Source organism: Myxocyprinus asiaticus, chromosome 43, assembly GCF_019703515.2.
Source record: "Myxocyprinus asiaticus isolate MX2 ecotype Aquarium Trade chromosome 43, UBuf_Myxa_2, whole genome shotgun sequence".
Taxonomy (NCBI): Eukaryota; Metazoa; Chordata; class Actinopteri; order Cypriniformes; family Catostomidae; genus Myxocyprinus; species Myxocyprinus asiaticus.
Genome location: NC_059386.1, coordinates 27,850,668 through 27,862,719, shown reverse-complemented (window position 1 = coordinate 27,862,719; position 12,052 = coordinate 27,850,668). Strand labels below are relative to the sequence as shown.

At 34.6% G+C, this 12,052-nt stretch overlaps 1 protein-coding gene across 1 annotated transcript; it reads right to left on the bottom strand.

The window, feature by feature from the left end:
• Positions 1–1,187: 1,187 nt before the first annotated feature.
• LOC127433677 (arachidonate 5-lipoxygenase-activating protein-like) lies at positions 1,188–6,979 on the bottom strand. The gene is made up of 5 exons (XM_051685769.1): positions 6,822–6,979; positions 5,980–6,067; positions 5,009–5,079; positions 3,779–3,860; positions 1,188–2,408 (listed from the first exon to the last, which is right to left on the bottom strand). The coding sequence occupies exons 1-5, from the start codon at positions 6,952–6,954 to the stop codon at positions 2,246–2,248; spliced, it is 537 nt and encodes a 178-aa protein (XP_051541729.1). The 5' UTR covers positions 6,955–6,979; the 3' UTR covers positions 1,188–2,245.
• Between the last annotated feature and the right edge of the window lie 5,073 nt (positions 6,980–12,052).

Below are 12,052 nucleotides of genomic sequence, written 5' to 3'. Positions count from 1 at the left end.
CCTCGATCCTGACTAGTCTCCCAGTTCCTGCCGCTGAAAAACATCCCCACAGCATGATGCTGCCACCACCATGCTTCACTGTAGGGATGGTATTGGCCAGGTGATGAGCGGTACCCGGTTTTCTCCAGACATGACGCTTGCTATTCAGGCCAAATTGTTAAATCTTTGTTTCATCAGACCAGAGAATTTTGTTTCTCATGGTCTGAGAGTCCTCCAGGTGGGCTGTCATGCACCTTTTGACTGAGGAGTGGCTTCCGTCTGGCCACTCTACCATTCAGGCCTGATTGGTGGAGTGCTGCAGAGATGGTTGTTCTTCTGGAAGGTTCTCCTCTCTCCACAGAGAAACGCTGTAGCTCTGTGAGAGTGACCATTGGGTTCTTGGTCACCTCCCTGACTAAGGCCCTTCACCCCTGATCGCTCAGTTTGGCCAGGGGGTCAGCTCTAGGAAGAGTCCTGGTGGTTTCAAACTTCTTCCATTTACGGATGATGGAGGCCACTGTGCTCATTAGGACCTTCAATGCTGCAGAAATTGTTCTGTACCTTTCCCCAGATCTGTGCCTTGATACAATCCTGTCTCGGAGGTCTACAGACAATTCCTTGGACTTCATGGCTTAGTTTGTGCTCTGACATGCACTGTTAACTGTGGGACCTTATATAGACAGGTGTGTGCCTTTCCAAATCATGTCCAATCAACTGAATTTACCACAGGTGGACTCCAATCAAGTTGTAGAAACATCTCAAGGATGATCAGTGGAAACAGGATGCACCTGAGCTCAATTTTGAGTGTCATGGCAAAGGCTGTGAATACTTATGTACATGTGATTTTTTTTTTCTTTTTTCTTTTTAATAAATTTTCAAAGATTTCAAAGAAACTTCTTTCACGTTGTCATTATGGGGTATTGTTTGTAGAATTCTGTGGAAAATAATGAATTTAATAAATTTTGGAATAAGGCTGTAACATAACAAAATGTGGAAAAAGTGAAGCGCTGTGAATACTTTCCGGATGCACTGTATAAATACTTTTGAACCTGTTTTTCTTATGAAAAAATGAGCACTATGCATAAACAAGATATTGATTAAAAAAAAAAAACACACACACACATGCTTTCCAAGTATTCTGAATCGATACAGTCACTTTAAGTAATGGCAGAGTTTTCTTTTTGGGAGAACTAATGGCAAGATTTAGATGAGAGAAGCAGTTTTAATGTTGCTCATAGCAGGCAAAAGCACAAAGGAAAATTAAATTGCAATATTTGAGTAGTGTTTTTTTCTACTCAGATTTTTAAAGCTGAACGAGTTGGTTAATCAGTTACTTGTGCACATCTCTAAAAATAATATGAATGATAATGATAAGTACTGTAAATTATATCCATTATCATATAAGCCTGTGGTGTATAGATAAGACAAACAAGGTTGGGAAACACTCACTTAAAACAATGTTTTACTGCAAAAAAATTATTTCATCTTTCGCCAAATCTAGCAATAATACAAAAGATCATAAAGCTGTGAGATAATAAGAATTTGTCTTAATTATAATTCTGCAGGAGCAAAAGAGTAAATTTTGTAAAACCTCATTATTAACTAATAATAACAACTTACAGGAGTTACAATACTATTTAAAACAATTTAAGCGATGTTTGCAGAAACATGAAAATTCTGTCATCATTTACTCACACTCATGTTATTCCAGATCTGTAGGACTTTCTTCCATGAAGCACACAAGGAGATGACAGGCAGAATGAGCAGTCTCAGTCACCATTCACTTTTATTGCATCTTTTTTCCATACAATGAAAGTGAATGGTGACTGAGACTAACTTTCTGCCTAACATCTTTTCTATTTGTTCCATGGAAGAAAGTCATACTGGTTTGGAACACATGAAGGTGAATGAATGATGACAGAATTTTCTTTTTTGAGTGAACTATCCCTTTAAGGCTTTCCCCATCGGTCATTCTATGCAAATGTGCTCCATTCATTCCTTTAAAACATTTCTTCAAATACCTTTTTACACATGGAATAGTTAATAGTAATAACCTTTTTGTTTCCTCTGATATTCGTTGTAAAGGAATTTAACATGTACATATAATTTTGCAAGTAAACGCGTTTGTTATAATCACTGAGAACACATCACAATTTTCTTGCCACATTCTCAGACTAACCGACAAACCATAAACCGAAGACCAATGTCTTCACATAGAGCACTTCAATATTTTATCTCAAGGGGAATCACATGTGTGTAGCACAGCTCAGGGCAAGAGCAGGAGGGTTGATGCTGCTTTGGTGATAGTCTGAACATAGTCTTTGTAGTCACTGCCACCGTAATTGAGCAGCAGGTAATTTATGATTCCCACAATACACATGAGTGACAGGAAGAAGAGGATACGTTTCCCGAACAGGAAGCCAGGAATGCTGGAAACAAGGAAAACATCTCTTAACATCAGCTTAGTGTGAAATAAGGCTGGTTTTGTACAACATTTTGTAAATGAACTTGTAAGAGGTGTGAGACACAAGAACATAGTTATGTAAGTAGCAGAAGATTTCAGTGTTTTTTAAGCAATATGCAGAGGTAAAGGGTTAGTTTACCCAAAAATGAAAATTGTCTCATCATTTACTCACCCTCATGCCATCCCAGATGCGTATGAACACAAAGAAGATTTTTTTTAAATAATTTCTTAGCTTTGTAGGTCCATACAATGCAAGTGAATGATGACCAGGACTTATCTGCTCTAAAGTCAGCATAAAAGAAATCCGTATGACTCCAGTGGTTTAATCAGTCTTCTCTGGCGATCCAGTTGGTTTTGGGTGAGAAAAGACCAAAATATAACTCCTTTTTTACTTTATATCTTGACAGCAGTCTCCTTGTCGATCATGATTTCAAGCTTGATTACACTTACAATAGTGCAATCTAGCACTCTGAGCATACATCAATTGCTAGGAAGTGTTTTCAACCTTGAAAACATGATTGTGCCTAGAGACTGCAATGGCAAGATGTAAAGTGTAAAAGGAGTTATATTTTGGTCTGTTATCACCCAAAACCAACTGGATCACTTCAGAAGGCACTGGTTAAACCACTGGAGTCATATGGATTACTTTTATGCTGACTTATCTCCTTTTTGGAGCTTCAAAGGCCTGATCACCATTCATTTGCATTGTATGGCCTTACAAAGCTGAGATATTCTTCTAAAAATCTTTGTTTGTGTTCATCTGGGATGGAATGAGGTGATTAAATGATGAGAGAATTTTCGTTTTTGGGTGAACTATTCCTTTAAGGGAGTTTATCTATACCCAGCCCATATCATACATTTGCTATAATCCAGAGGATAATATTTCAGATAGTATTGAGATTAACTTTAAACAACAACTAATGCTGGTGGCATGCAAATCTTTTTTATCTTAAAGGGATGGTTCACCTAAAAAGAAAATTGTCATTTACTCACTATTATTATGTTGTTCCAAACTCATAGGCCTTTTTATTTCTCTCCATTAAATACACAAATAAAAACAGACATTTGGCAGAATGTTAGGGACATTGTATGTCCATAAAGTTAAAGTAAATAGTGGCTGAGGCTGGAAATCCCTAACATCTCCTTTTGTGTTCCATGGAGAAGAGAAAGTCATATGGGTTTGGAATAACATGAGGAAGATCAAATGATGACAGAATATTCATTTTTGGGTGAAAGGAACTGCTTATTTGTCACAGTAAAATTGTCCTCAGAGGTTCAACAGACTTTTGGCATTATTATTACAACAAAAAACTTTCTGGTGTTAAGAAATCTTACCTCTGGCAACTTTGCCCCAAGTAGCCCACAAAGTACTTCTGTCGGACCACAAGATAAATAATACCAGCAAAGGCAGCTGGAGCTGTAACAGAATGTTTTGATTTTACATTATATATATATATATATATATTTTTTTTAAGTGTTGTTTTTGAAGTTGTCCTGCTAAACGATTTTGTGAGGTTCAGCTGACGTTCAGGAAATTACACTACCTCTAGCATTTAGATAAGTATCGATTCATTTTCATAACTGATTCAGAGGTATGTTTACTGAGGCTGACTCACATTATATATGCTTCAGTTGCTTAGGAACTCTGTTTACTATTTCAAAGCTATTCAAATATCGACTGGAGCAACGTAGGCAAACATTTGCATATGGTTCATAACATACATTATTAGCTGGGAAATGCAAAGCATTCCACTAAAGATACAAAACGGGGGATTTTCTTTGATGTGTTACCTTCCCACTAGACTGTAATAAACATTAAGATAAAATATCAGGGAACCTTTTGTTTCTAAAAATCTTTGTGTGTCTAAGTGGTGTCACAGAAGCATATCATTCTCTTTTCTCAACAAAAGGTATGAAAGCAAAGAGTTAACTTACATAGCACCTAATAAACAGTGGCCCAAAAAGGTATTTGATCATTTCTGGACACTTAAAGCTGAAGTTTGTAAACTTTTTCAGTGTTAAAATACTTTCTCCTAGCACAGTTTAATATGTGGAGACAAAGGTCAGTAAGCCATTCATATGTTGATTTTCTCTACAACTGTAAACACTGTCTATGTGGCGCTATAAAAATTCCTGTGTTTGTTTTGAGCAACCTCCTTAGACCCGCCCCAATATCATTACTCAGCTAATGCCGTGAGCTGGGGGCGGGACTATCTGACTGTTTGAACAACTGCAGATGAGGGGCTTATTCAGAAAACTGTTTTGAAAACGCTAGTGTCGCAGAAATGACATCCATTGCATCAGATAACATTATATCAAACCATCTGCAAATAACAATGTTAGGCCTTTTCTCAGAACTAACTTCACATTTCTTAGCCATTTTTGCAATTAGTTTTGACCAACCAGCTCCAAGGTCATTTTTTGTGGATGTATGAAGTCAGTTCCCCTCAAGTTCACACATGGGGTAGTTGATCACATTAACTATTGACATGCTCCACTAAGTTTGACAACCAAAAAGTGTCCCAATGTTATTGTCTTGTTGATATCAACTGAATCGTGGTGTACCTTGACTGAGGCAGATACCAGCGCACCACAGTACTGCCAGGAATGTGGGGTAAGTATCCATGCAGTTTCGACTAATTTGAGAAACACAGTTATGACAAGATAATAAATATACACACAATTTAACAAAGAAGGTCATTACAATACATTTTCATAAAGTATTTATTTTAACTGCATTCATTTAGCTGAAATATAATTTTAGCAGACCCTGTCTGTTCTAAAGAGCCATTGCATGTTCTTCCTTTCCTGTAGCTTTAAAATCTATTGTGAAAGAAGTGTAACTTCCTCTCTCATGGTGGTTAATTGCAGCTTGTGGTTGCATCAAGATTGAGATAAACTAGGAGAAAACCCAGAATCAAACATTCTAGATATGCAACTGGTGGTAATTTGATAATCAGTTAGGTTTGGTTTTACTCTGAAATCTTTTAGTCAACAACACATATGTCTAGATATGTCACATATGTACTGTGAGGTCTCAATCTGCTCTGCAATATAAACAGATAAATCATGTAATTTACTTTGCAATAAATACAGTCACTGCCAGTACATACATTAAGATTGTGTTTGGCTGTAAGTGTTTTTTTTTAAAATTATTGTTGTGAAGAACTACATGGAAATACACATCCTTTCCTTAAAATGAGTTCATTTTCACAAATGTAAACCTAATACTTAATTTGACATTTTTCAGAAAAAGAAATGACTTTATCTAGGCTTTCCATATGCAGACAGACCAGTGTTGCCCTCTTACAACATCATTTGGTCAATATTATGTAAATGAAGCTTTAAGGAAGTTAGTTTCCTCACAACAGGAAAATTGATGTTATGCAAAAGAAGTTGTGCCAATACTGTTCGTTTTATGAAACAGATTCTAAAAACAGCCATCTTAAAACTATTTTTACCCACTCTGGAACTGGAAATCAGTGTTAAATGATTAATTCTATCAGTGAAAATCAGAAAGGAACAGAGTTACTCACTTGGCACATGACAAACGCTCAAAATCTGCAGAATGTTGTTTTGAATTATGGCCTTTACACTCTTTCTCAACCTTCAGTGCAAAGAATACTAAAGGAGAAGTCAATATATCAGACAATGAAAGTTAAAATATACTGAGTTTAATGTATTTGCATGTATACACTTGTCAAGAGTTAAAAGTCTTGAAACACTTGACTGAAATGTTTCTCATGATCTTAAAAATCATTTGATCTGAAGGTGTATGCTTAAATTTTTGAAATTAGTTTTGTAGACAAAAATATAATTGTGCCACAATATTAATTTATTTAATTATAAACTAATATTTAATAAAAAAAAAATAAAAAATTTTTTGAAATTGATGACTTGGACCAAATAATAAAGAAAAGCAGCCAATAAGTGCCCAACATAGATGGGAACTCCTTCAATACTGTTTAAAAAGCATCCCAGGGTGATACCTCAAGAAGTTGGTTGAGAAAATGTCAAGAGTACATGTCTGCAAATTCTAGGCAAAGGGTGACTACTTTGAAGATGCTAAAATATAACACAGTTTTGATTTATTTTGGATTTTGTTTAGTCATAACATAATTCCCATAGTTCCATTTGTTATTCCATAGTTTTGATGACTTTACTATTATTCTAAAATGTGAAAAAAAAAGAAAAAAAGAAAAAAGAAAAAAATAATTGTAATAAAGAATAAGTGTTTCAAAACTTTTGACCAGTAGTGTATGTACCATAAAATATGAGCAAATTTTACAAACACCATAATGTATTCAGAAACCATTTGCATATACATCCTTGAGCTATACAAATTAAATATGAAAATATATCTTTTAAAATGTCTTACCATTCTGAACAATGCTGAGAAGAGTGACCAGCACTAATAAGAAAATGTTTTCCAACTCTTCAGCATCCATGTTCTTTTGGTATGAATTGTGTATGTCTCTCAAGACTGTTGGTTCAACTGCTGTCTGAATCATTTTAATATCAGAGGCAAAGATATCATCATCCCTAAACTGATGCATTTCCTGGTGGGAGGGCCACTAAAACATCATTTCTATATCTACTGTTGAAATGGTAAATTTAGCTCTATTTGAAAGGTAAGTGATCTAATATCTGGGTGTGGAAATACTCTTTTGGCACAGCTGCTTTTTGTGTTCCACTTTCATTCTGTCAGTTGATATTTGAGAGCAAAATTTAATTTGATCAACATTCACTAAATGTGTGTTAAAACCAACAGTCCTTTGATCTGTTACTAAAGTCTGCCCTCTACCGGTGTAAAACTAATTGAGCAGCACTTCAAATTACTCACAAATTGTGCGTAAAATATATCTATCTATCTATCTATCTATATATATATATATTAGTTTAGAAGGCAGAATTGCCTTCTAAATAGTATTATTACTATTATTATAGTAATAATATTGTATCATTAAAGGAATGTTCTGGGTTCAAAACAATTTAAGATCTATCAACAGCATTTCTAGCATAGTGTTAATTAACACAGAAAATTTCAACTCGTCCCTAGATAAAAAAATAAAATAAAAAAAAAAGCAGCAAATATCGTGGTTACAGTAAAGTATTTACAATAGAAGTTAAAGGGGCCAGTCCAAAAACTTTAAAATACACATTGTTTCAGAAGTATAGCCACAAGACCTAAACATTATACTCATTAAAGTGATTTAAGTATGATAAAATCTCTATTCTACACGATTTTAGTGTAATAAAATCGATTACCAGGTTTACCGGCACTACGTCGTCAGGTTGTAATACTGGACAGAGCTTTACACAGATAATACACCTTATTCACAGTAGCGCCATCTTTGATTTTTGACGGGAATGACAACGAGGCTGTTCAATGACGATTGTTCCACGGACAAAACATTGAAAAACATATTTCCAAGAACATTCAGTAGACAAAAAACTACAGACAACATGAGTTGTGGAAAATCAGATGTGATCTAGGAGCTTTTTACAGCTTTATACCGTGCATGCCATTGAAGAGACTGTAAGTCTATCCCTCACAGCATCGTTATCATTCCCATTAAAAATCAAAGATGGCGCTACCATGAATAAGGTGTATTATCTGTATGAAGTTCTGTCCAGTATTACAACCTGACGACGTAATGCCGGTAAACCTGGTAATCAATTTTATTAGGTTAGTATATCCAAGTGTACACTACACGACTTGCAGTCGGCATCCTGCGACTCATATAGTAGATTTTTATATATCAAATGTAGAAAAGTACTAATATAGAATAGCCTAGACTCTGTGTGACCCAGGAGAGGGCATATGAGGTTACTAGAAGTGTGGACTTTGTGTGACCCAGGAGAGGGCATATGAGGTAACAAAGTGCTTATGCTGTAAGAAACACACTGTGCACTCAGCTGTAGCAGAGACAATGATACTTTCATGATAAATTAATTTAAAATGTTATTTTTTTCTTGGATTAAAAGCCAGGTTTCCACCATTAAAAAGAGGTCAGAGGCGAATCACTACACGGCCACGAGGACTTAAAAGCGCACTGGGAATTGGGCATTCCAAATTGGGTGAAAAAGGGGAAAATAAATAAATAAACTCTAACCTTTGACACCTGGAACTCCTGACTTTGAGAGTTCTCACAAAGAGGGAAGAAAGGTTTTCCATGCTCCACAACACTCAGTCCGGTCTTCCGTCATGCTGGTGAGAATAGTCTCGTCCAGACTGTATTAAGATGAGTTTTGGCAGATCCGATCACAAATGTACAAGCGAGACATCACCGTTACACCTGGCCGTCTCTTTTGAACACTTGTGTTCAGATTTCGAGGAGAGAGTCTTTAGCCGCCTTTTCATTGTCTCAGACATTCGCGTACGACTGTCGTATTTCTCCCCCTAGTGGCAGTCGTGATGAACTGTCATGTTGCTCACAATAGATTTTATTCATTAAGGGAGACGCTAACAAAGGTTTACCTCCAAACGACATAACTGTGTGATTTTGTTGAGCAGATGAATGAATTTAATAAAATTCATGATGATTATTTACTCAGTATTTAATACTAATAGTATAATTTATCATTATTGCTGCTTTAACAGTTCATATTTTGATCATCAACAGCAACAAGAACCATAATTCAGCAAATGGAAAGCAGAATTGTGATTTTAAATGTAGGCATTTAATCACATTTACAGTAATAAAAAGTGTTTTATGAAATGTGTGCAATGTAAACAATCATTTCTGACTTCTACTTTCATAATTGTCCAAAATACAGAAGTAGCAGGCGTTTAGTATAAAGTTTAGGTGAAATCCTTTGATATTTCTCACTTTGCGCTGATAGTTTTGCATGAATACATTACAACTCCTGTTGTCGGATGCAGTAAAAAGGCAGTACATTAATCATTACATCTGTGTGTTACTGAATGATAATACAGCGCAAAAAAAGTAAAAGACGAGAAAGACAACCGCTAAAAACCGGCGCACAGTTTCTCTTAATTTTCCCAGAAATTATGTTTAGAGCGGAATTCTGAGTTATTTTAGTGCAGACCTGTAACTGAGCTTCTAGTGTGCATGCTGCTCATATCTGTGTCCCTGTTGTACGTTCATGCATTTTCTTTTTTTCCCCCCAAATGTACACTTATTCCCTTGAAAACCAGCCGTTTCAGCAGCCCTTAGCGTCATCCTATTTCAAACAGATCGCCAAAAATGCATCTTAAAATTAAAATAACGAAATTCATTCTCAAACTTGTGCAGTTTATTCTTGACACATGTAAAAAACATGAAAGAACAGCTCTCGTCCGTTTTCGTGCTTTATTGGCACCATTTGCAATTTAGTCTGTATGCATTTTTTTGTACTGTTAATGAAGAACAACGATAAAACATGTAAGAAAATAAGACTCATTTAGCTGGTTAATGAAGCGACAAAACTACATTCCCATTATTATATGTGGCCCCACAAGAATGAGAAAATAGACAGAAAAGCATTAACTAGAGCAGAGCGTGGGCTAGTTGTAACACACTTGGTTTAAACATTTCCACACATGTTGGTAAGACGAAACGTCATTTGTTTACTTGTTGCCATATCAACAGTGTAGATAAAAAAAATTGCGGAAAAATTCACAAAACTTTGGAAGATATCGCCAAATGTTCATTTTAAAGTAACAAAAGTAAAAATTCACATGAGTCAATTTTCATCTCTGTTTTTACTGTTTATTTAAAATGAGGCAAACTTGGTATCATTTTAATCTCCAATCTTTTAGCTAGCAGTTTACATAGGCTGTGTCTCGTTTGGAAGGATGCATGCTAGGTAGGACGCGTCCTTTGAAGGCTGCACTATACTGAGCGTCCTCCTTTAAACAAGTCTCGTTTAAACGAGACGGCCTTCGTAGGACAAACGGAAACGGAACGTAACATGGTTGCTATGACAGCACGCCACTCTTTAACAAGCGCGAGCGCTTCGAGTGAGAAGGGAACAAAGTCCCTTCAGAAGGGAATGTTTGAGGTACATTTTAGGAGAGTTATAATGATGTAAAGAGAAAGAAAATAGATTTGCAGGTGTACTTTTAGTCTAATACTTTATTTTAATTATATATTAATATAATTATACACATCATATACTCTGCACCCATCTACTGAGGTACTTCCTCTTGGGAATTAACATTACTTGCCTTCGAACATCATATTTACGGGCAAATTGGCGTTATTTATTTACATGATTTTGCATCACTAACTGCTTTCAGAATGCAAACTGAAAATAAATGTTTAAAATATTTATAATAAATTAAGTTTCATGTTTAAAGTGATGTGTTTTATGTATTTTAATAAAAAATAAAATAAACAAATATACAGTGTATTTATTATAAAAAAGAAAATGCCACTGTGTAGGCTATTATTATTATATTGAATGTCCTTTAGAATAACTGATCCAACGAATTTACATTAAAATAACACACGCATTAACCAGTTTCAAACAAAATGAGGGGTTTAAAATAATTTTTAAAAGTTCATTATAATAATTAAAGGCTTTTATTGTCTGTGGAGAAGAAGGGATGTTACATGTTTTTGTTTATAGAAAGAGATTGATGTTGCAGCTGGTTTATATACTCTAAATTACACTTGGCAAACCTCCAGATTTGTTTTTACACAAAAGTACTTTAGCATTCTTTACATCACTAATATGATTCTATAAAATGTGTAAACTGACCATTTGAGATTAGAGACAACGAAACAAGAAAACGAAACGCTTAAATATATTTTAAACAAAATAAATCTAAAAATAAAAATACATTTATTTTTAGATCAATTAAAAAATACAAATCAATTTAGACAATCTATTGCAGAGGACCAAAATTTGTTTCATTTAGAACCACAAGAACTCTTAGAACCAAAATTATTTAGAGCCTTTATTGCATTTAGAACCAGTAGTTATTTTATTAAGGGTGTTTATAACATTTACAACCATAAGTCAATACATTTAGACCCCTTAAATTATATTTAGGACCAAAAGTGTTTGCATTTAGGGCCTTTATTACATATAGAATCAAACGTTATCACATTTAGCACCTTAATTACATTTAAGACCAAACGTGTTATATTATATTAATGGGGTTTTGTGTTGTTTGATAGCTATAAATTCATGGTTTATATAAATGATTAGGACAGATGAAAAGACAATTACATTAATACATAAGATATTGTCAATAAATAGACAGTTACTATAATATATGGTTTGTCTATATTCTGATTTCGGTTATTTTTATAACTTTAAAGTGCTTATTTAGATTTTTTTATTTGTATTTATTTATTTATTTTTTAACGTCAAACTAGAAAACAATAAAAATTGAAACATTAGATCTATTTAATCCAAAACACTAACTGTAAATTAAATTATAACAGATAATAGTTTGGATGCACTCTGTTTGACAGAAATCTGGCTTAAATCAGATGAATAAATTAGTTTAAATGAGTCTACTCCCCCAGGTTATTGTTATAAACATGAGCCTCGCCTGAAGGATCGAGGAGGTGCTGCTACAATTTAAAGTGATGTTCTAGGTGTTACTCAAATGTCAGGATACAAGTTACATTCTTTTCAATTGATAGTGCA

Bases quoted from the DNA above. Each gene is read 5' to 3' on its own strand.
- LOC127433677 (XM_051685769.1), bottom strand. From the start codon at position 6,954: ATGATTCAGACAGCAGTTGAACCAACAGTCTTGAGAGACATACACAAT. The intron at 5,080-5,979 runs GTGAGTAACTCT...TTCTCAAATTAG, and splicing joins GAGCGTTTGTCATGTGCCAA to TCGAAACTGCATGGATACTT. The intron at 2,409-3,778 runs GTAAGATTTCTT...CCTTGTTTCCAG, and splicing joins TTGGGGCAAAGTTGCCAGAG to CATTCCTGGCTTCCTGTTCG.